Source organism: Dermacentor variabilis, chromosome 11, assembly GCF_050947875.1.
Source record: "Dermacentor variabilis isolate Ectoservices chromosome 11, ASM5094787v1, whole genome shotgun sequence".
Taxonomy (NCBI): Eukaryota; Metazoa; Arthropoda; class Arachnida; order Ixodida; family Ixodidae; genus Dermacentor; species Dermacentor variabilis.
Window position 1 is genome coordinate 30,636,050 of NC_134578.1, and position 21,291 is coordinate 30,657,340.

The window sequence follows — 21,291 nt, forward strand, 5'->3', positions numbered from 1 at the left end:
CTTCGCCCTTTACCTCTAGATCTGAAAAAAAAAAGAAAAAGGGTGCGTTTTTTTTTTTTCGCATGCATTCATTTTTTCGGACTGCCTGAATTTTCGGACGTTTTTACGTTCCCTAGAGGGTCCGAAAAATTGGTCGTTGACTGTAACTGCGCTAGCAACCATTCAGAGCTGTTTCTGACATTACTGTGGCTATTACTGCTCTTCCTCGCTGTTATGCTTTCCTGTATGTTACATTTTTTTTTTTTTTTGTAACGTGGTCCCTTGAAGAACTTGTCAATGGGGTTCTACTGTAAATAATGCAAAGATAAACTCAAGCTTTCGAGAGACAAAGAAACTTAGTCACAGAATTACAGATGGCGCATTGAAATTGTTTCTTTTTTAGAGCGCAGCTCTTTGGCGTCTGTTCCTGGGTTTCGCGTCGTCGTCGGCGTTGTCGTCGGCCTCGTAACCAGCTCCGCCCCCCTTTCATCCCCCCAGCGCTAGCAGCGACCGACTGATACCGCTGGATGCCGCTGACGCCGCTGGAGAGTCAAGATAACGTGACTGCATAGAACACCGTCGCCGCCATGCAGAAAGAGGAGGAAAGGGTCCCCCCCCCCCCCCTGTTCTTGTGTGGCGGATAGGGTGCTCTTCAGTTGCCGACGCGCCGGTTATTTCACGTAGGCCCCGGCACGTCGACGAATACGTGACCACCTTCCCACGGCTAGACCTGGTTCTTAGCGCTGCGGAAGCGAGGGTATCATATTGTTTGTGTCGGCATCGGCGGCGTTGTCCCTGAAACCAACTCCGCAGCTGGGGTTGACTCACTATCGGCGTCAGCGGCATCAGTCAGTCGCTGCTATCTCTTCCCTCCTCCCTTTATCGTGTTGTCCGCTTGCTGCGCGCGCTTCTGCCCCCATCGTTTGCCGCTGGGTGTACACGCCGCCCCCCTCCCCCCTCTTCCTGCGAGTCTCCGGTTGTCAAAGCGCCGGCTCGAACTTAATTCCTTTCTTTGCTCCTCCTCCAATGCAACCCCTGTGCGGTGGCAATCAGAGAGCCAGATCGGTGGCGGCGGATCTGTATATGTGCACCGCCCGAGCCGAAACTGCCGCTGCCGTTCGCCACTGCGAAATTATCTGCCAGTTCTTTCTGAGCCATGAGCGAGACGACCGATGGAAGTCCTCCGTCTGCTGCTGCTGCTGCTAAACGAGCTGCCAGAGCAGAGGCCCAGCGCCGTCGCCGTCAGAATCCAGAGGTGCGTGCCGCCGAAGCAGAAGCTTGCCTAGTGGAGTCTTTGTTAAAGGAATACGTGTGAAAAATAAAAAAAAAATTCTGTGATAGCGCATACATGTGTTGCTCGATATCTTTGCCTCAATCTATCGAAAAGGTGAAACAGCTTATTTGCTGCGCTCAAATTTCACATTAGGAAGTAACGTAATCGTCGGTAATTTTTTATTTACGAAACAAATTGCGCTCGTGTTTTTTTGAGAATCATCCAGGAATGCTTCGAAACGAACATAACAAACTGCTTCAATGTAATGTGATAAACATGATGACCTAGTACATTTGTGGCAAACCGTTTTCAATTTTTGGTCTACAGGCGTGCCTGTACCGGTCTCCGCATCTGGCTTGTGGCATTCTCTTCCTCGTGTCTGAAGTTCTCAAGTTACGGCCAACGCTTCTCGATGCTCGGACATTTGATGACAGCCACAACGAAGCCCCTGAGTGTGCTGTGCAAATGGACAACAACGAGAGTGATGGCGAGCATTATGATGATGCTCCAGATGATAGTGTGAGTGTCACCGTTATAGTGCTTGCACTATCAAGTTATGCTTTGTCTCTGTGCTGCTTCGTAAAGTTTTTTTGTCTGAAGCCTTTTGTGTGTCATACGTGTCTCTGAGATGGGTAGTAGTACAGAAGTTTACTTGCGATAGCAAGTTAGAAAGTAAAACAACATTTCAAAGGACACTAAATGAAAATATTGCATGACTTAATATTTTACTTTTGTGACAACCGTAGCAGCGAGCACAGTTGGCGGTTGAAGCTAATCTGACTGCTCGAGTGTGCATCACTGTTCATTGCAGAGCATTCTGTGGCACTAGTGTCAGGTTACAAATTTGCAATTTGTTTGTGTGCTGCACGCTGTCAGTCGCGTTAGGGTGGGCCCATCATTTTATAGAAGTAACAACTATGCTCTCACAACCTTGTGAAGCCAAGGAAAGCATGGGGGAAATTTTTTGTTGTTTTAACCCTTTCTGTGTTACTGACCCACTAGTTTGTAACTGCATTTCTGTATCGCCATGTTCTTTTCGACACTCTTCTTGTCAAATAGGATTGTGAAAACCAGACCAAGAAAAGTATTTGCTACTATCTGTGTCATTTCTTGAATTTCACCAAAAATAACCCATTGTGTTTGTTTTACAATATTTGAGAGCAAGAAAAAAAAACCAACACTGCGTCACCTCTGACAAGAACCGGACAATGAAAGGGTTCATTGAAATTTGGGAAGAATATGGCAAAGAAAAATGAAAGTGAACGAAAAAACGGGCCAACTTTTATTCCCCTTTCACATCTACTTCCCTTTACCTTTTCTACACTTCAATAAGTACAACAAATAATTTGCCCTATGGTTTCCTTGACTTCGTATGGTAGTGACTACAAAAACTCGAGCCCCTAGGTTCCCCTTCTTGTTCGTAACTGTGCCCGCAGAGTTTCCTATATAGAAAGTGAGCGTTCTGCACCAAGTGTAAACATCGTTACCATGATAATGCAGTTAAAGTGATCACCTGCAGAAAGCAAAATAGTGCAGCTATGGCAGTGTGGTATAACAGCATAATCCTGAATGGTGAAGTAAGGTCTGTGAGCAAAGCAGCAGTAGATCTTCATTTACGGCATTCATATAAGGTTTTTGCGTATTTTTGACATGTAAGACATCAAGTGCATGCCCTTTATTCGTCAGGACAATGGGGAAGCTGCAGACACTGCAAAGCCAGCACGGGCAGATCCAAGTGTCCGTCGGACAGGAACAACCAGCGAAAAGCAAAGCACAGGTTCCTGGGTTCATACAAAGTTGACAACTGTTGACGAGTCGGGAGCCATGACAGTGGAGCGGCGACGGAGAACTGGGTATGTGACGCCTTCTGGGACTGTTTTCTGTGCAGCACTTGAGGGTTTGAGGAAGCTTTTTGATCAGTGGCTCTTTAAGGTCTGGAGGCTACATGTATCGCCATGTTGATGCAGTGAAAAGGACCAAGTGCAGAGAAGGAAGGAAGCTTTTGACTTGTGCGAGTGCATGTAGTTTATATTCAGACATGCCAACTGTTCTGGAACCTATATTTTCACATTCCTGAGAGCGTAGCCTTTGATTTGCACTCAGATTCCTAGAACTTTCTTTACCTGGAAGAACTCTCTTCAGCTATTGTTCCATATCAATAATGGTCCGACTTCCGATCCGATAGTTCTATATATCTTGATGCAGTCAGGAGTTCGACAAAACATTCTCTGGTCAGGTGACTGTACATCTGTACAAATCTGTACATATTGTAAATCATAAATTTTGGTTTTCTGACATCGGTCAGTTATTCGTTCAACTAATGTATCCACGCATCTTGAGTGCCAGGCTCTATTACAAATGACAATCACAAATTATGATCAAGAATGTTGAGGCTTACTGTCACAATCATGATTGATGCATTCATCGTGGCTCCACATAAAACGCTCATAATGGCTGAAGATCCCAAGCTAAGGCAGTACAAGAAAACCTTGTTAATTTGGAAAATCGCACAATTTGGTCTCGTCCTGTGGTCCCAGCATGCATACGCATTATTGAATGCTATCAAACTCTCGTTAATTTGGACGTATTTGGCCTCACATTGATTAATTTGGACAACTGTTGGAGCTTGGCAATCGCGGAGCGCCGGAAATGTGTGACACAAATAACCAAAACAGTGCTAGCGCCCAACTTAAACGAAGTGGCGAAGTCTGCAAAGCCATAGCCATCAGCGGAAATCATGTAAATGATGGAAACGCCGGAATGCTTCGTTCCTATTTGTGCCAGTGAAGCCTTTGTAGGCCTTTATTCTTGAATTTACTGCCACTCATGACAGTGTGTCGGCTGTGTGCCTTCATAACTGCATAGTCACCATCCATGATCGTGCCGATAGTGACCGCTGTTTTTTCCGCAGTTGTTGCCACAAACAGTAGTTTCGTTTTGACTCGGTGCACGCATTGGCGACGTTTGTGGCAAAGAATACTTTCATTTTTACTCAGTGCAAACCTGTCAAGGATGAAGAGCACTGGCTGCATCTTGATGAATGGACGATCTGTTGGTGACCAGTCCACTGGCCAAAATATAATCTTGCGTGGTAGTGAAAAAGCACATCTCATAAAGACGCATGCACCGTGGCTGCGCTGGGAAAGAAGTCGCGAGGCCTTCACCGCAGCGAGCGCTAATCAGTCACGAGATTACGAGAATTGCAGCTTTTGCACTGATATTGTGCCAAATAGAAGCAGAATGTGCCGGTTCATTCAGTAAATAAAAGTGTGCGGACATAGTACGCATTCGTTTGTTTTCTTGATGGCCTCGATAATTCGACATTCGTTTAAGTCGAACATTTTTGTCGGTCCCATGAAATCTGAATTAATAAAGTCTTACTGTAGTAGTCGAACATGTGCATTAAAGTACAAGTCCAGCTCTTTCTGTGAAAGTTAGAGTTTCTCTTGCAGGACTTCACATTATTCTTATTTTGCAGGTATGACCCTCTGGCTCGCAACCCGCTCTACTGTGGCGCGGAGTTCTGCCCTGCCTGGGAGTTGCGTCACCTCAGTCGCCACCACCACCCGTCAGTGGCGCTGTTTGCCGAGCGCATCCTGCGAGGGCAGCCCGTTGCATACCCTGGGGACCCGCTGCAGGATTTCACTCTGTCACGCTTCCTCGACAGGTGAGCAACAGAGTGTGCTCTGAATCACACATTAATGCTCTGGCTGATCACTTTTCTAATGTTTGTGAAACTACCGTGCTAATCACCATCACTAACATGATGATAACCATTATCAGTGGCAATCGCTTTCAAGTCCATGTTGCAGCAAAATGCTTCTCAGGGGTGGTATTCCCAGCCAATCATTTTTGGAGATATAGCTTCAAATTCACAAGATCTTGGGTGAGTCGTTGCCAAACGAGTCCACATATACTGCTTACAGCATTTCTGGTGCTGTAGTCTCTGCCGGGCTACCATTAGGCTACATCTCAAGGCAAAATTCACGCAGTCATGAAGCCACATGTCATGGTGAAATTCACATACAACATTTACCCCAACTTTGCTGTTTTAAATTGCTTGCATTTTTGGTGGGGGTTATAAGAAGTACAGTATTATCTACTGGTTTGTGATGTATAATGCGTAGAGCCTTAGTGCTATCTTTAATGTTAAGCCTAACAGTTTTCTTCAAAAAAAGGCTGCAATAACTGGCCATTTGGTTTCAAAGTTTTGTGTTTCAATTTTGCAATTTTGTTGCTGCTACAGGTGCTGTTAGCATGGCAGTCAGTGCTGTCAATTGCTATGCCTAAATGCTGCTGTATAGAGCATGAAACACTGAATCACTGGTCCATTATTTCATCATCAGCATATTTTATGCCCCTGCAAGATGAGGGCTTCTGCCAATGATGTCCAATTTAATCTAGTCTCGACTCCACCTTACACCTGGAAATGTCCTAATTTTATCACACAACCGAGTTCTTTGTCATCCTTGACTGCGTCTTCCTTCTTTTGGCACTAGTTACGTAATAAACCACCAATATTCTGCTGTATTTTCTTCTTCAAACTCCATTTCTCTCTCTTAATTAATCTCATCTAGAATATCGGCGACCCCTCTTTGCTCACCAATTCACACACCTGCGTTCCTGTATCCATTAAGCCTATCATTTTTTTATCCATCACTCATTGCACGAGCCCTCAGTTCGCTCCTGTGAAAACACAGGAGTGAGATCCTGCACCCTTTCGAATACCAGCGGTTAATGCCTGTTCTTTGTGCTGTCCTGCTTCCCTGTTATTCATATTCTGTCTCTCTCTCCTTCCAAACGCTAGGTTTGTATACAGAAACCCCAAGGCAACCGGCACCAATGAGCCCATCATGGAGGACCAGGCTGCCAGCGTGTTTGGCAAGCGTAGGCAGTATGTGCCCAAGGGAGTGCGCAAAATGGACGTGCTCAGTCGCCAGTACCAGCAACAGGTCGAGGCCAACATTCCACCTGAGGAGACGTTCCTGTACAGGTGAGGGGCTGGCACTCTTGAATTACAAGTCTGGCTGACTGGTCTGAATGTACAATTCAGTTTGCTGTTAAATGTTACATGTGAGTGTTTTTAGCATGCATGAATTTCTCCCTTTGTTAAAACCCACCATAATAGCCCACTGGTTGTGGTGTTGTGCTGCTCAAGTCAAGGTCATGGGTTCTATCCTGGCAAAGCGTGCATTTGTATAAGGACAAAATGCAAGGAACGCTTGTGTGATGTAGGTGCACGTTGGAGCACGCCCATGTGGCCAAAATTGATGTGGAGCCATCCACTGTATCATCCCTTATAAACCACTGTGCAGTTGAGGAATGTTGAAGCCCACAATTTTTATCACTGTTTTGACATACAGACCTAAAATTGCTTTATTTTCTTTTAGGGGGCATATGTTAAAGTAGCACACACTGTATTTCTATAGACATTGTTACTGTGACATAGCACTCCCTCTGCAAAAAAGGAAAACCTTTTGTTTCTTAAATATAAAACAGTCTTCCCAACTCTGTAACCATGTTGTACAAGGGTCGAGCATCTGCCCCTGTCAAGTGAATCAAACGGTTGCATGTTTTTTTTTTTTCTTTTTTCCTTCTCGGTAATCAGGTACTTCAAGCAGGAGCGTGAGCGACGCAAGGCCGAAAAAGTTGGGGATGAAGACAAGAAGAAGAAGAAGAAGGAGGCGGACGACGAGGAGCTTGCATCTGATGCGGAGAGTGTGGCCAGCGACGACGTCGGTCGGGTCCTAGACATGTTCGAACCAGGCGTCGATGGAGAGCTGGACTTTGCCTCGGCCTTGTCTGAAAGCAAGGTCAGTCTAGATTTGGCCTTGTGTGAGAGCTTATTCTTTGTTTCTGCTATGGCAGCATTTAACGATCTCTTAACTTTCCTAGTTCAGTGATTCCTGAAGGACTCATAATGCTTTATAAGTAATATCAAATGCAGAAAAGAACAAAAACTGATACTAACCTGAGGATCAGAGTACCAGCCACTATAATTGTAACATAATTTACGTAGACTTAGTGGCGCACACGATTTAGACAATCGTGAATTTTAGACAAAGTCTACATGTTACCAAATGTTGAGATTAGCTGTCTCAGCTATTCTTTGGAGCTTGCCCCCTATAGTGTGCAAAATGCCATAAATACAGCGTGCAAACAATCTTTGAATTATTTGTGCCCATTCTTCGCACACTACTGATTAAATTTTAAAACCTTGAAGGTACATAAACACCCGCAACATAACGAAATTGTAACAGGTGGTTCTCGCATATCAAGAAAACATGCTAAGGAATTGTTATTTTTCTCTGGTTCTTCTCATTTCATTGCACAGAATATAATGTTGTTATTTGAATATGAAATTTAATCCAAAAAAAAGGATAAATGTCTGCTCTGAAATTCTCAGTACATCACATGTGCTGCAAAAGTCCACCTAGAATAGTATTCTGGAAAGAATGTGTTAATGGAGTAGATACTTCTTTTCACTAACGTATTAATCACAGAGGACAATTGTGCAGTAAACCCTCGTTATGACCAAGTCAACAGGATTGTGAAAGAATTCGACACAGTCAGCGTCCGATTTTTCGGACTTCCTAGGGGCCACGATAATGTTTGAAAAATCAGGCAGTCCGAAAAAATGAATGCATGCCTTTTACTGCCCCCAAGGTGCTCAAATCGCGACAGGCCCGTCCGAAATAGCTCTTAAGGCTTGCCAGTACACTTATTAGGCGTATCGGTGTTCGTACTGTGTTATAATCAAGGAATACATACTGCGTCCGACGATAATGGACCTTTCCCACTCTTGGTGTTTACACCGCAATACTTTGTGTATGCTTCACCGCCTAACAGTACTGTATTGAGGCGAAGCCGTCTTTCGGGAACCGGCATTATGCAACGCGTTGTGCTTTCCGAGCTTGGAAGCCATTGGCGAGGATTAAAAAGGCGGAGTCAGCGCCATTTCTGACAGTGGCAAATTCTTTAAATGAAAAACGTGGCTCCGAATAGCAAGAAGCCCGTTAGCGAACGTCGAAGTAGCTAGGCGTAGCGTTGCCGCGGTGGTGGCTACTGCTGCCAGCGGATCTGCGTGCGAGAGCGCCTGTTCCGAGGCGGCGATATAATCAAAATAGGGGTGGTGGTGGCTTCGATCAGTGCCGGTTTGGACCTGCGGTCATGGCAAAAGGTCCGCAAAATCAGACGGCGAAAGGTTATTGCGTCGGAAATTTCCGACGTTCTTATGCATTGACTCTATGGGGTACTGTGGTGGCGGGGCGAAGGCATCCGAATTATCGCGCGTGTCCGAAAAATCGGTCGTAGACTGTATAAGTGGTACTTCAATAAAAGCTCAGAAAAGTTGAGGTGAGATAGCACAAATCCATAGAAGTCTAATACGGGTGTCACGCAGCGCATTTTCGATCGCGATCGAGCCAAATCGGGATCAAATTTCTCGGTCGCGATTGGCTCATTTCCGCAAGATGCGGAATGCAGACAATGCGGTCTTGGATCGGGTGGGTTTGGGCGCGCCGAAGCTCGCCCGTCTGCTTAGTCGACTTGCCCATTTACTTAATCCTTCCATGAATCTTCCATTCCTTTGGCTCAGGAAAATAACAGGTGGACAAGGGGTTCTGGCTTGCTGTTCTGGTTGGCTGGCATGATTCATAGCTTTCATCACACGTCATGGTGTTGGTAAAACATGTACCCAACTTTGTTCCTTTGTTGTTACTAGTGTTATAAATGAAATTGATGGATTTATTGATGGAACAAAAGGCTGATGTTTGATTGTGCCAGGCAAAGTGTAATTGTTCTTTGCATTTTGAAACACTTCTCACCTCACCTTGCGTGACTGCCACAATAGCCCAGTGACTGTCACGTTGCACTATTGAGCTCAAGGTTGCGGGTTCAGCACCAGCTGCTGTGGCTGCATTTCGCTGGGGGCACAATGCAAGAACACCTTTGTCTCAGTTTTAGATGCACATTAAAGAACCCCAGGTGGTAAAGTTAAATCTGGAGTCCTTCACTATGAGCCTCATAATGAGATCTTGGTTCTGGCACATAAAAGCCAAAAATATAATTTATTTATTCTTGCCTTGGGGGGGTTTTCCTATACTGAAGTGTCTCATAGATGGAGCTGCATGGCATATATTTTTGCCTAAAGCTGTGCTCTGCAGCAATAGTTCTGAAGAAAGATTACCATACGTATTTACCCATATCTAACATGCCCCCTAATCTAACATTCAAGCAGTCTCTATGGGTTCAAAGTCAGAAAAGAGTGGGCTCCCAATTTTGATAAGAAAAAAGTAACATGCCTCTGACTTTGAAATCAGAAAAAAAGAATGAAACCTGGTGAACTTTCACAAAATGTAAATTTATTCACGCGTAATGTTTGTCATCATCGCTGTTTGGCAGGTCTTCATTGCTGTGAACCACAACATGTCATCCTCCGTGCTGTTGTTCACTGCCTTTGATATTCTGCATTTCTTGACCCCTTCCACTACCTACTAACAATTCCATGCCTGCACTAATCGCTTCGTCAGTTTGTCCTGCCACACATGAAAGACTTTGATATGGTGAGAATGCGTGATGTGGTTCTGTTGCCACTAGCCTGGCATATAAAATATTTTTCCTTTTGAATGAGCTTTCGCAATGGAAGCGGCATGTCATTGTGAACACTTGTTCTGCGGCTGTCTTGTGGTGACAAAAGAAATGGCACTTGCTCTTAGGTTGCACTGTTGCAACATCGGGGAGGCATCTTTTATTTTGCATCGAACTGTTCAATGCACAGGCTATTTCTGGACCCATTCTCCTGGAGTGTGTACTGGACCCGTTCTCTTGGAGTGTGAGTTAAGATAGGGTAAACAGGTTAATAAATGCGTGCTAGATGAGTCATCTCATGTTATTAAATTATGGAGTTTTACGTGCCAAAACCACTTTCTCATTATGAGGCACGCCGTAGTGGAGGACTCCGGAAATTTTGGCCACCTGGGGTTCTATAACGTGCACCTAGATCTAAGTGCATTGGTGTTTTCGCATTTCGCCCCCATCGAAATGCGGCCGCCGTGGCCGGGATTTGATCCCGCGACCTCTTACTCAGCAGCCCAACACCATAGCCACTGAGCAACCATGGTGGGTATCTCATGTTATTCACTGTCAGCCTTACTATTTCTTCCCCAATTGTAGAAACTGCAGAAGGAGTGTTATTGTGAAATTTGATGGAACTTCTGACACAACTTTTCTATGGCAAATTGGGAAGTGGAAGCCTTAGCTAACTGGGTTCTGCTTGGAGCAACTTGCACAGTGTATATTGAGAGCTTCTTAAAGCGTAAAGTGTTTATTCAGACTCAGGTAAGGAATTGCAGATCATACCTTCTCTTCAGAAACGCAAGAAAGGCCGGGCAGAGTCTGATGATTCTGATGACGAAGAGTCAGATGAAGATGATGATCTCGAGGGGCTTGAAGATGATGAAGAATACCAGGAGGCCCTCAAAGGCCTGCCCATTGGCAAAGGTGGATCGGAGATTCAAGAGGAAGACATTGAATTTTCTGATGATGGTAAGCTCATTATATTCAAGCTCGCGTAAACTTATTAGGGTAATTATTTGTTGCTGATAAAATAAATAAAAGTGAAAATATGGCAAGCTCATGTCAGACTTGCATAGAGCACACAAACATTATGCACCGAAATGTGCTGATGAGACTTGCCAATGTCTGCAGTCAAGAGCCACCTTTAGCTTGAAGCTAACTCCTGCCTCGCTTCCCCCCCTCCCATTTTTTTTTATTATTAGGAGACTTTTGTTGACGAAACAAGAAGCCTAATGTGTCTATGCACCACTTTTGTCTGTCAGTTGGAGCAGCTATTTATTTATAACTTGCTGGGCTGTCGAAGATGACATTTTTACATTATTGAAGCAGTCACGTTAAGTTCACAAACTTTTGCAACCCGAAACACGTGCTATGTATGAATATTTTGCTGCCGGCAAATTGCCAGAAGAGCATGCGTCAATAGCAAAGCTTTGTTGATAGCAGAAGATGACGTTGACTCGTGAGGGATCTTGTTTGTATTGTTTGCATTGCACGGTATGGTCACTGTTGAAGGGAAAACCTAACCAGTAATAAAGCGAGTATAGTTAGAACAATTTTTTGCCTTAATATTAGAAAGATGTGACTGATACAGGTAGTTGGACACACATTTATATACAAAAGTATTTGTCTGTAAGCCTTGCACAATATCTCCAATCGTTGGCAGATTACAGGCTGTGCGTTCCCTATAATAGTGGGATATGCTCTCTGATATGAACCCATTGAAATTTGAATCTACGAAATGCTCTGCCTAGTAAAAAGCAAAGGGTGAAAAAGTGTACGACTAACAGTTATGCGTCACAGTGGTCTTTGTGACACATCAGAGTTAGTCATACATCTTTGTGCTGTGTGTTTCTATCTCGGTTACACAAAATCCACGCACTCCACTGTTCGTGTTTTGATCACTGATTTCAATTAATGAAGTAGAGTGTGCAAAGCTGAAAGAATCTGTGAAGGCAGCAGTGAATGATGTGGCATGTGGTGCCACTTTTTTTGTACAGATGACGAGTTCAGCACAGGAGGAAAGAGGCCTCTCAAAGAGTTACCTAATAGGGGCAAGGTCAAGAGTAAAGGGTGAGTACATGTGCTGCACCAGAGTCCTTCTGACTAGGACAGTTTGTTGTTACAACATAGTAGGTGGACCACGGAAGACTGACCACGGGCATCTAGAGTCGAGGGACCAGGGAGTAACTAGATGCAGCTTAGCAAAACTTGATAGTTTGTATAGTACATAGTGAAATTCAGAGATGAGAGAGAGTAAGAAATGTGGAGCTGCTTATTTTATACACACTGCTACACCCCAGAAATGTCCCCTGGTTTCTCCAGATGGGCAAATCCCAATACTATTCCTAAAGATCCTTTGTGGTCGACGATCCTGTCAAGCACTGGAGATCTGAAGTTCTCCTGCCACATAGAACGGCAATCACTTGAGGGGAAGCAACAGTGCATCCACTTATACCCTTAACAGAGTTCCATCAATGTGCAGTCACTGAATTTTGGTGATCAATGGGGTGCAGCTGATCCGGAGCTCAGGAGAGGCAGGTGCCTTGGGTGGAACTGCAAAGTTCAATTTCAACGGGTAGAGCTGCCCCCCCCCCCCCCCCCCCTCGTCTTGCCTTCTTGAAACATCTGGGTGTCAGAAGCACTTCATATAGCTTGAACGGCGCGTCATCTTGGGCGAGTCATAACAGTGTGCAACCAAAGAAAGCACTGTAATTATTGCAGTCATTACATTCTATCAGTACTTGCATATTGTGCAGATATTTGGAGGTTTACAAAAAGCATGAGTAATTAAAAAACATGCAACATGCAATGAAAGGAACTATGCTAGGCATAACATTAAAGGGCAGGAAGGCAGTGGTGTGAATTAGCAAATGGGAGTAGCCAATATTCAAGTTGACATTAATAGGAAGGTATGGGGGGGGGGGAGTTGGGCAGGCCTTGTAAAGCATAACATGTAGTCTCTTTTAAGTACAGAGTCAGTGCCAACTAGAAGGGAACGCAGTCAAAGAAGGCAGAGAACTAGAGGGTCTGAAGAAATTATGAAGTTTGTGGGCATAGAATGGACAATGCTTATGAAAGACAGGGATAATTGGAGATCACTGAGATGCACCTTCTTCCTGCAGCAGACATAAGAAGGCTCATGATGATTTTTCATCAAATGTTTTTCATTATGACAAGGGGAATAGTAGAGAGTTTTAGCATGACCAGTATTCTGGTAGACGCAAGTGGACTGGGTGTTCTACAGGATGAGTGGAGGCACAAATGTGAATGGCCTTCACAGTGTCATTCACCTAGTGGCTCGGAGCTCAACCAGACAAAGACAGCTAGTGTTGTTGTAACCAAGTGTATTTCACTTCTCTGCTGGCGTAAACTTCCTGCAGTGGTGTAATCGTGTTGCTGCTGGAAATTTACACCAGCAGTAAGGTAAAATACACTTGGTTACTGCAGTATCAGCTGTGCTTGTCTGGTTGAGCTCTGTGCCTCCACTCATCCACTAAAATGGCCAGTCCACTTGCATCTAGCAGAATACTGGACATCCTAAATCTTTCTAATGAAACTTAGCAAAGCACTGGTTTGGTCTAATTGGTCTTTATGCTGCCTTTTATTTAGAAATGAAGTCACTAGAAGCTCATGGTGTGTTTCTTCTTGAAGCAATTTGCAGCCTTTCTTCTGTCATCTGTGCTCTTTAGTATGCTATGCACAAACCATGTAGCCTGATTTCATACTCTCATACAGCTTGAATGGTGCAGATTTGCAACTGTTATGCTGCATCCCTGAAATTCTCAGTGACAGGATACTTTGGAAAGTTCAGGATTAGAGCTTGCTTCTTTACCTAGACCTGAGCAATAGCACGTGCAACAGCAGCTAGGAAGCACTCTCGATCTGCAGTTGTGCATACAGTGGCTTCATTTTTTTTTTTTTGGCAAAGGCTGTATAATGTGAAAGTGTTGCATTTAAATTATTCTTAGGAGATGACATAGAAAAGAAAAGTAGACCGAGACGGTACAATACAGGCAATTGATAAATATAATGTACTTACGTGGAAAATTTCTTCATGTTTGTATCTGTTCATGTTTGTTCAGGGAGCAATTCTCCTCATCTCGTGATTGATTAGTGCTCGCAGCGACGAGGGTATCGCGACTTCCTTCGCAGTGTGGCCCATTTGTCCATGCTGCACGACCCGTGTCTTCATGCAAGTGGGCAGGTTTTTCGCTGCGGCGTGCACGTCCCTATAATTTTTTTGCCATTGAGCTGGCCGGCAACAGATCGTCTGTCCACTGCAATGTAGCTGCGAGTTTGATGCCGTAGTACGGGCCGCGGCAGAATCAGTCTTCATCCTCGACAGTTTCCGTGCCTTGTTTCTGACGCGGCGCATGGATTGCGCTGAGTCAAATTGAAACTACTGCTTGCCGCATGCGCTGCGGACGAAACCGCGATCGTTGTCGACACGATCGTAAATGGCTACCACGCAGTTCTAAGGCACACGGCCATGGAGTTCACTTAATCATCTCTAGAGGCAAAAGCTCCCCATAGCGGCCATTCGTTGAAATGGGTAATTGCTAGGGTGCCACCATGCGCAGGCACACACTACGAGATGCGATTGAGATGAGACGTGCAATCAACGCGAACTCGAGCCTCCCTCGGTGTGGTGGCGCCATCTATTTCAGGGGCATTCAAACGCACCCTTTCATGCAATGGGAATTTTACATCGAAATTTTATAAATAGTCATCAGATCTGCCCGAAATAACAGAATGAGCTTTGCACATTGTCAATACATACATGCTACGTGTAAATCATAATTTTAGCATCATATTTCTATTATTTTTAGTGTTATAAAAACGAAAAGTAGCAACATGGCGGCGTCGTTGCAATTTCCACCTTCCCTTGTTTTGTCCAGCTTTTCCTCTAAAGTCAGCACAGTAACCCTATGCGCATGGCCAACGCGTGCACCGAGTTAAAACGAAACTTCTGTTCGCCGCAATCCCTGCGGTTGAAACCGCGGTCATTATCGACGTGATCAGGAATGCCATACACTTCTGAAGGCACGCAGCCAACTGCGCGCACTGAATTAAAATGAAACTGCCGGTCACCGCAACCGCGGTTGTTATTGATGTGATCGCGAATGGCAGCCATGAAGGCATGCAGCCTACGTCCACACTGAGTCAAAATGAAACTGCTGTTTGCCGCAACCTTTACGGACGAAATCGCGATCGCTATCAACATGATCAGGGATGACGACTATGTAGTTCTGAACCCGGTATCGTGTGTAGCATTAGACGTATAAAAGTACAAATAGGCACTACGCGTTCCAAGTTTCGGTCATTCCCCTATTGTTTCCACTGGTGACTATGACAATGTGGACTCTGCCGCTTTGTTTCAGTTGGCCGAGAGCATGGCTTTTGCTCTTCTACATCACACATTCGTGGTGGTCCGCGCTAGGTGTGCTCCGTCGTTTGTCCCAATTAACCAGTTTACGGCCAGATACGTCCCAATAAATGAGAGTTTGATATAATTAAATAATGCATATGCCTACCGAGAACAATGGGCGAGTCCGTATTATCCAATTTTGCTAATCAACGAGGGTTGGTATGACGAGGTTTTATTGTATTTGTAGCTGTTTTGATTCATTCTGTTATGGAGTGTGACTAGAGGTCTACTGAAAATTGAGATCAATTTCATTTGATAGAGGTTCAAGGCTGTTATTTAAGGCAAACAGCAAGATTAGCAACCCTATTTATTGCAAATATTTGTAAAGTAAAAGTGAGAATATTACCGTAATGCTCGCACTTTTTTTGTGGACAGTTTGTGCGAAATTGGGGAGCGCAGTAATCATGCATGGAAATTTTCTGAGAGATTGTTCTTGGTGCTAAATAGAAAAATGAAGTAGCTGTAAATCAGCTTCTCATTTCACTCTGTAAGCTCAAAGAGCTACTCCTAAACAGCCCTTGCATTTGTAATGGGAGCACAGGTTCCACACAGGCAGCAACTGCAAACACCCTTATTTGCTAAACTGATTGCCAAAAGTAATCAGGTTACCATGTCAGGTTACGTAACGAAATTGTACATTTTTCGCACTCTCTGCATGTTTGCGTTGCTGGACTTGGAGAATGTCGAGCATGTGCATGTTGTGGTGGAAAATGTTTGGAAAAGGAAATGGCAGGAACCTTCGCTGCTCTGCGCAATCATCATCACTAGTCAGGATAACTTGACAGCAGTTGGTGCAGCATTTTTCACGGGCTTTAAGATTGCTTGAGGAAAAACAAATGTTCTATGTTTTTGATGTCCAGTGTGGTACTAGTTGCAAGCATTGTGCAAGTACATACGGTGCATGCAACTGAAGGCGTATTCGGGCAAATGAGGACACATAAAGATGTAATATTTCACATGCATTTAGCCTCTAAATTCTGCGTTTGTATGCATAGAAACATACATAGAAAAATTATGTGCAGATGGAAACAGTGCAACAATTTTACAGATAAATAAAAGAAACTTTAGAAGTAATTTAGAAGTAATTGGAAGTAGATAATTTTTACATTTTTCATAGTTTCTCATTTGATCCTGTTTACATGATGCACACTGCTTTCCATGTGAATTTGCATCTTTTGTCAAGTGAGAAATATCAATCCGTTTGATGAGATTTGGTGGCATCATTTCAGAGGCATGTTTTTTCATTTGTGTCTTAATTTTGTCATTGCAAATCAATATTAGGTACATGTGACAGAAAACAATGATGGCTATGTTTGGTGTTTCTTTTTGCATTTCAGTTTCGACTTGTCCAAGCTTGTTGCTTCTGCAGAAGAGGTAAGCTGCACACATCTCACGTTTACTTCAATATCATAGGGATTTTATGGAGGCTAAACTGGCTTGTGAGCAGTTACCCATTGAAGCGAATGCCTGTCGCGTGTGAGTGACTACAGGAGGGCATGGTGTGGCATTGCCGCATAGCTAGTTGTGAGACACCTTTTAGACTAATACGCTATGTCTGAGCATAACTCATACACATATTGTGCATGTTGGCGAGCATAGAAATGAAAAGGTGCATTTTGGTTTATCTTGAGCTGTTAGCAGAGGTATCACTTCTCTTTATTGCCACGTTACTGTTGCCCTGTGAAAACAACATTGCACTGTGAGAACAAGTGGCTGACAGTAAAATGCTCTGGCAACATTATGTGCTAGTATTGCCCGATTGTTTGAGCTACGTCTGGTAATTTTTTGCTTGTTAGTGGCATATTTTATTAGTTCTGTCTGTTGGGTTTGGAAACACCCCAAGCTATAGAATTTTTGTATGGTAACTCTTGCTTGATTTTGTTGTGATGCAAGTGGGAAGTAAGCAATCTCTTTTTTTCACCTAACCCTTAAGTTTTCACATCTGTTGGAAGAAAATGCCGGTGGCGTGGACACAACGACATCGCAAGCTGTATCAAACAAGGACAAAGCAAGTAAGTTTGCACGGTGGAGCTTTCGGTTTGAGCGAATTACTGAGGCATACCATACTATATTGTCAAGCCCAGTTTTAATGAACCTATATAGAGCGAATTGTGTTGTATAATGAACTTACAGAAATACATACAAAATATATTCCTCTTAACAAACTCCACATGCGATATATCGAGCTCTAGGTGCCTACGACTGCTGCCAGAACGTGCCAGCCGTAAACAAAAACAAAATGAAACAAGCCGGCAGTTCTCTTGCGGAGGAAAGTGGGGTTGACTGCAGCCGCATTAGGCAGATAAGGGTTGCTTGCACGCCAGTCATGTGACCACACACCATTTGGTCACCTGGTCTCGGTGCAGCTTGCTCCAAATGCATATACATAATAGCACATTGTAAACAGAGGACTGTGTCCGTCGTGTGCCATGCTGAGTGACCAAAGTGGGGCCGTATCTGGGGACGTGGCTACCAGCAATGCGCATGGAATGGTGGCGAAGCGACGACGAGCTTCGCTGCGTGTCGAGAAGCTAGAATTTATTTGCAATGGGGAGAGCGTTTTCAGTTGTAACTGTGCGTTGTCAACGGCTGTGACATTGACTTTAATGGGCTTGAGTTAGTCCAAACCACTTCTCGTATCGACAACGCTGTTCTCATTGATGGAAACCACGTCTCGTATCGTGGTTTGGAAAGTGCAAGCAAGCAACCTTGTGTGCGAAGTAGCTAAATTTCTTGCAATAAATGGTTTTCTTTTTTTTCATGGATGGTAAGTGGCAATTATAGAGCATGTCTGAATTATCAGCATTTGAATAATCATTCGTCAACTGTATTTTATTGTTGCTTGCTGTGCGAGAATTATCCCGTCTACAGTGAACTTGTGATGAAAATTGGATAAAATTTGTTTAAAGTTGGTGCAGCTGTATTGAACTTTTGAATATATTGAAATAATTGCGGCGCATGTTGCGATTCATTATAACTGAGTTCCACCGTGTGCCATACATACCATGCAGAAACACCATGCATAGTATATGCAAGATAAAACCCACGTCCCCTTCGTAACTCACAGGAGAAAAAGAAATGCTTAAGTTACTAAGTATGCAGATATTACCTGAGCGAATTAGGTGCATGCAACAACATTCTTGCCTTTACAAAAGCAAACTGGCACAGTTATCTGTGCAACACAACACATGGAAGCAATTTTGTTTTTGTGTGGTCTTCTCACCATCCACCATGTTCACAGTTGCCGACTGTTGAATGACACTAGCCTTCTGGCTATGGGTCTAAACAATTATTGTCTATTTGCTTGCACATTGTGTGCATAATAAATAAAAAAAGTGTGTTGCAGCTTCAGAGCAATACCGGCCTCTTGGCGGTGAAGCCTTACCTGACAGCAAAACACATGCTAAATGTACACATCTGTTTTACTCTTTTTCACTGTGGTTGGTAATGGACATCCACACGTGTTGCATGTCAGCTTTCCTCTTTGGAATGAGCAGTTTCAGTAAGTTTACTGTTGGGCGTGGGGTGGAAGGAAGGCAAAGCAGGATTCTTCATTTCGTTAGTAGTTCATGGAGGTACTCCAAGTTAGCAGGAAGGGGGTGAGGGGGGATACCAGGAGAATATACGTTGGGGGTCAGTACACTGCTCCACGTCGTCCCTCTTTGAAGCTGCCGATAATTCATGAGAAGCTCCTGCTTTGCAAACTCCCACTGAAATGTGTGTGCTCAATGAAGCTTGAAAGAAGCAACATGTGCCTGCATGTTGCATGCTATTGAACTGTGGTTTGGTCTGACATTTGGTGCCTGACCATAGTGCCTCCCTCCACTATACCTCAGTAAATACCTTACCGTGATCAGTGTTTTGATGACAACAACGCTGACACTTAATTTTACTGCCACCTCAGCTCTTCTAGTGAGGAGGAAGAACAAAGTGCAGTCCCGTGTAGTTTTAATGAAAACAAGTTCAAATTCAAGGATGCTGGGTCTCGACATCATTGTATTCGGGTCCCAACAACCTTATAAATCTCAATACAGTCTACGCTCGTTACGACAGACCCACGTACTTTCGGATATAACGGACCATATTTCAACATTAGATTGCTCTACCTATTTTATTAATGCAACAAAGTTTGCTTTTGACGCACTGCACTACGACGGACTATCAGCTGCAGTGGACGAAATTAGCAGCAATTTTTTAAAAATCGGTCGTACAGAACGGACTTTCGCCGTGCCGATATGGGCTGGCATCTGACTTACGAGGGTCAGCCGATGATTGCGGCTCAATATCGTGCGCACGCGAGAGAGGGAGGAAAGCGGAGCGGAAGCAAGCCGCCTTTTGCGTGCAAGGCACAGGGAGGAGGCGAGGGAGAAGGGTTCCACTCCAGGGGTTGCGGTTAGTCACGCAAGCGCCGTATCTTGAAAGCGATCTGCGATGTGAATAAAGTGCGTACCCGCTCCGGCCTCATCTTCACGGCAATCTGCGATGTGGACAAAGTGCGCCCAGTGCTGGTAGCTTCATATGTGCTGTCCTTTCGATGTTTCGTTCGCGTTGAAGCGAGAGACAGCACGAAGGTCAATTCGCTCGCTGTTGCTGCCTCGCTTCCTCACTCTAACGTTTTGACCGCAACTTTCCGCAGTCATCGAGCTAAATGTGTTGAAGTTTACCTGCGCTTGTTAATTTACAGTTACAGTGCTTGTTAATTTAGTAAGCTAATGTTCACAATTTTATATAGCCGATGAAACTGCTATCCTTACTTCGCTTAGCTGTCTATTAATTTGCTTCGCTTTTTGGGGGAAACTTTGTCAGATTATCAGGGTCCGTTGTAACGAGAGTCGACTGTATACCATATTTTTTTAACCTTTTTTACGAGTGTCTTTTTGTCAGCTGTTTATCGCTGCAGTTTTCTGCCCATAAGAATCTGAAAAGGATTAGTTAAAGGGGCCGGCAACCATTCTATATGGTAATTTTTTTTTCTTTTAGTGCAGCTGAAAGCTTACTGGTCAGAGTGTCTAGCCTTGCATTGGTAATGTGGGAAATGTCGTGGAACATTTTTATCAGAATTTTTCTTTCTGTTGTTGGTGGTTGCGTGCATTCAGTGCTGTGCTGGAAACAGGGACACGTGTGTGAAATAGCAGTTATATGCCGGCGTTTGTGGGAAGGAGACAAGTCGAATTTTGGTATAACAAATGCGGATATACCTTGTTCGTTATAGCGAGGTTCTACTTGTCTGCGTTTGTTTGTCGATGTTATCAAGGTGTCACTGTTCAAGTTAACATTTCTCTTTAGTATCCTTTCGAAACTTCGTGGATTAATCAATTGATGAATCACCTCTCTAGGATTTCCTGTGGTTTCTATTCAACTGTTTGTACATCCAGTTTTGATATTGTGTCTGTTAACTTCTTCCCTCCACCAGGTGCAAAGCAGCTCAGATGGGAGAGAGACCGAGATGCCTGGGTCCGGGGAGAAGACTGGAGAAGCCGAAAGCGGAAGCCAGTCACTGGTTCTGTGCCAAGACGCGGCAAAATGGCTGGAAAGCGACAAAAACGGCGCTGATGGTGTTTGTTGCATTATTTGTAATAAAAACTGCACAATACGTGTTTTCTTGTCAGTGTGTGTTGCATGCTAGCACTCTACAGTTCATTTGTTGTAACCTAATTTAATTATTTTATATCTCCTTCTAAGTAGCAGCGCTACACTGACAAGAATGAAGGAAGCAATGGGACAGGCGCTGCACTCGCAACTAATAGGTTTATTGAAAGCAAAGCAATTGTACAAACACAATAAAGTTGTGAAAACTGCGGGAACACGACGCATAAGCAAGAACAGACATGGTACTATTTTTGGGTGCATGCTCACAGGTCCCGGACATCAAAAATGTGCGCGTGGTAGTCGGGTGTGGTCCTCCAAGGCGACGTCAAGAAATTTCAATTCCTTACCTGATAATGACAGCAAAGTAAAATTCGCAGTATGCATTCGCTTGCAAATTAATGGGTAAGCATAGTGACACGCGCAGAGGCAAACATAAACACATCTA

At 44.1% G+C, this 21,291-nt stretch overlaps 1 protein-coding gene across 1 annotated transcript in view; it reads left to right on the forward strand.

Moving 5' to 3' along the window:
- The window catches only part of Noc1 (Nucleolar complex protein 1), a 39,267-nt gene extending 18,412 nt beyond the window's left edge, over positions 1-20,855 (forward strand). The window contains exons 9-18 of the mRNA XM_075675408.1: positions 1,580-1,771; positions 2,939-3,105; positions 4,731-4,919; positions 6,060-6,245; positions 6,861-7,065; positions 10,624-10,798; positions 11,827-11,899; positions 16,595-16,631; positions 17,191-17,269; positions 20,671-20,855. Coding sequence (XP_075531523.1) covers positions 1,580-1,771; positions 2,939-3,105; positions 4,731-4,919; positions 6,060-6,245; positions 6,861-7,065; positions 10,624-10,798; positions 11,827-11,899; positions 16,595-16,631; positions 17,191-17,269; positions 20,671-20,810 — 1,443 coding nt within the window. The 3' untranslated portion in view covers positions 20,811-20,855. The remainder of the gene's footprint in view (positions 1-1,579; positions 1,772-2,938; positions 3,106-4,730; positions 4,920-6,059; positions 6,246-6,860; positions 7,066-10,623; positions 10,799-11,826; positions 11,900-16,594; positions 16,632-17,190; positions 17,270-20,670) is intronic.
- Positions 20,856-21,291: the final 436 nt, after the last annotated feature.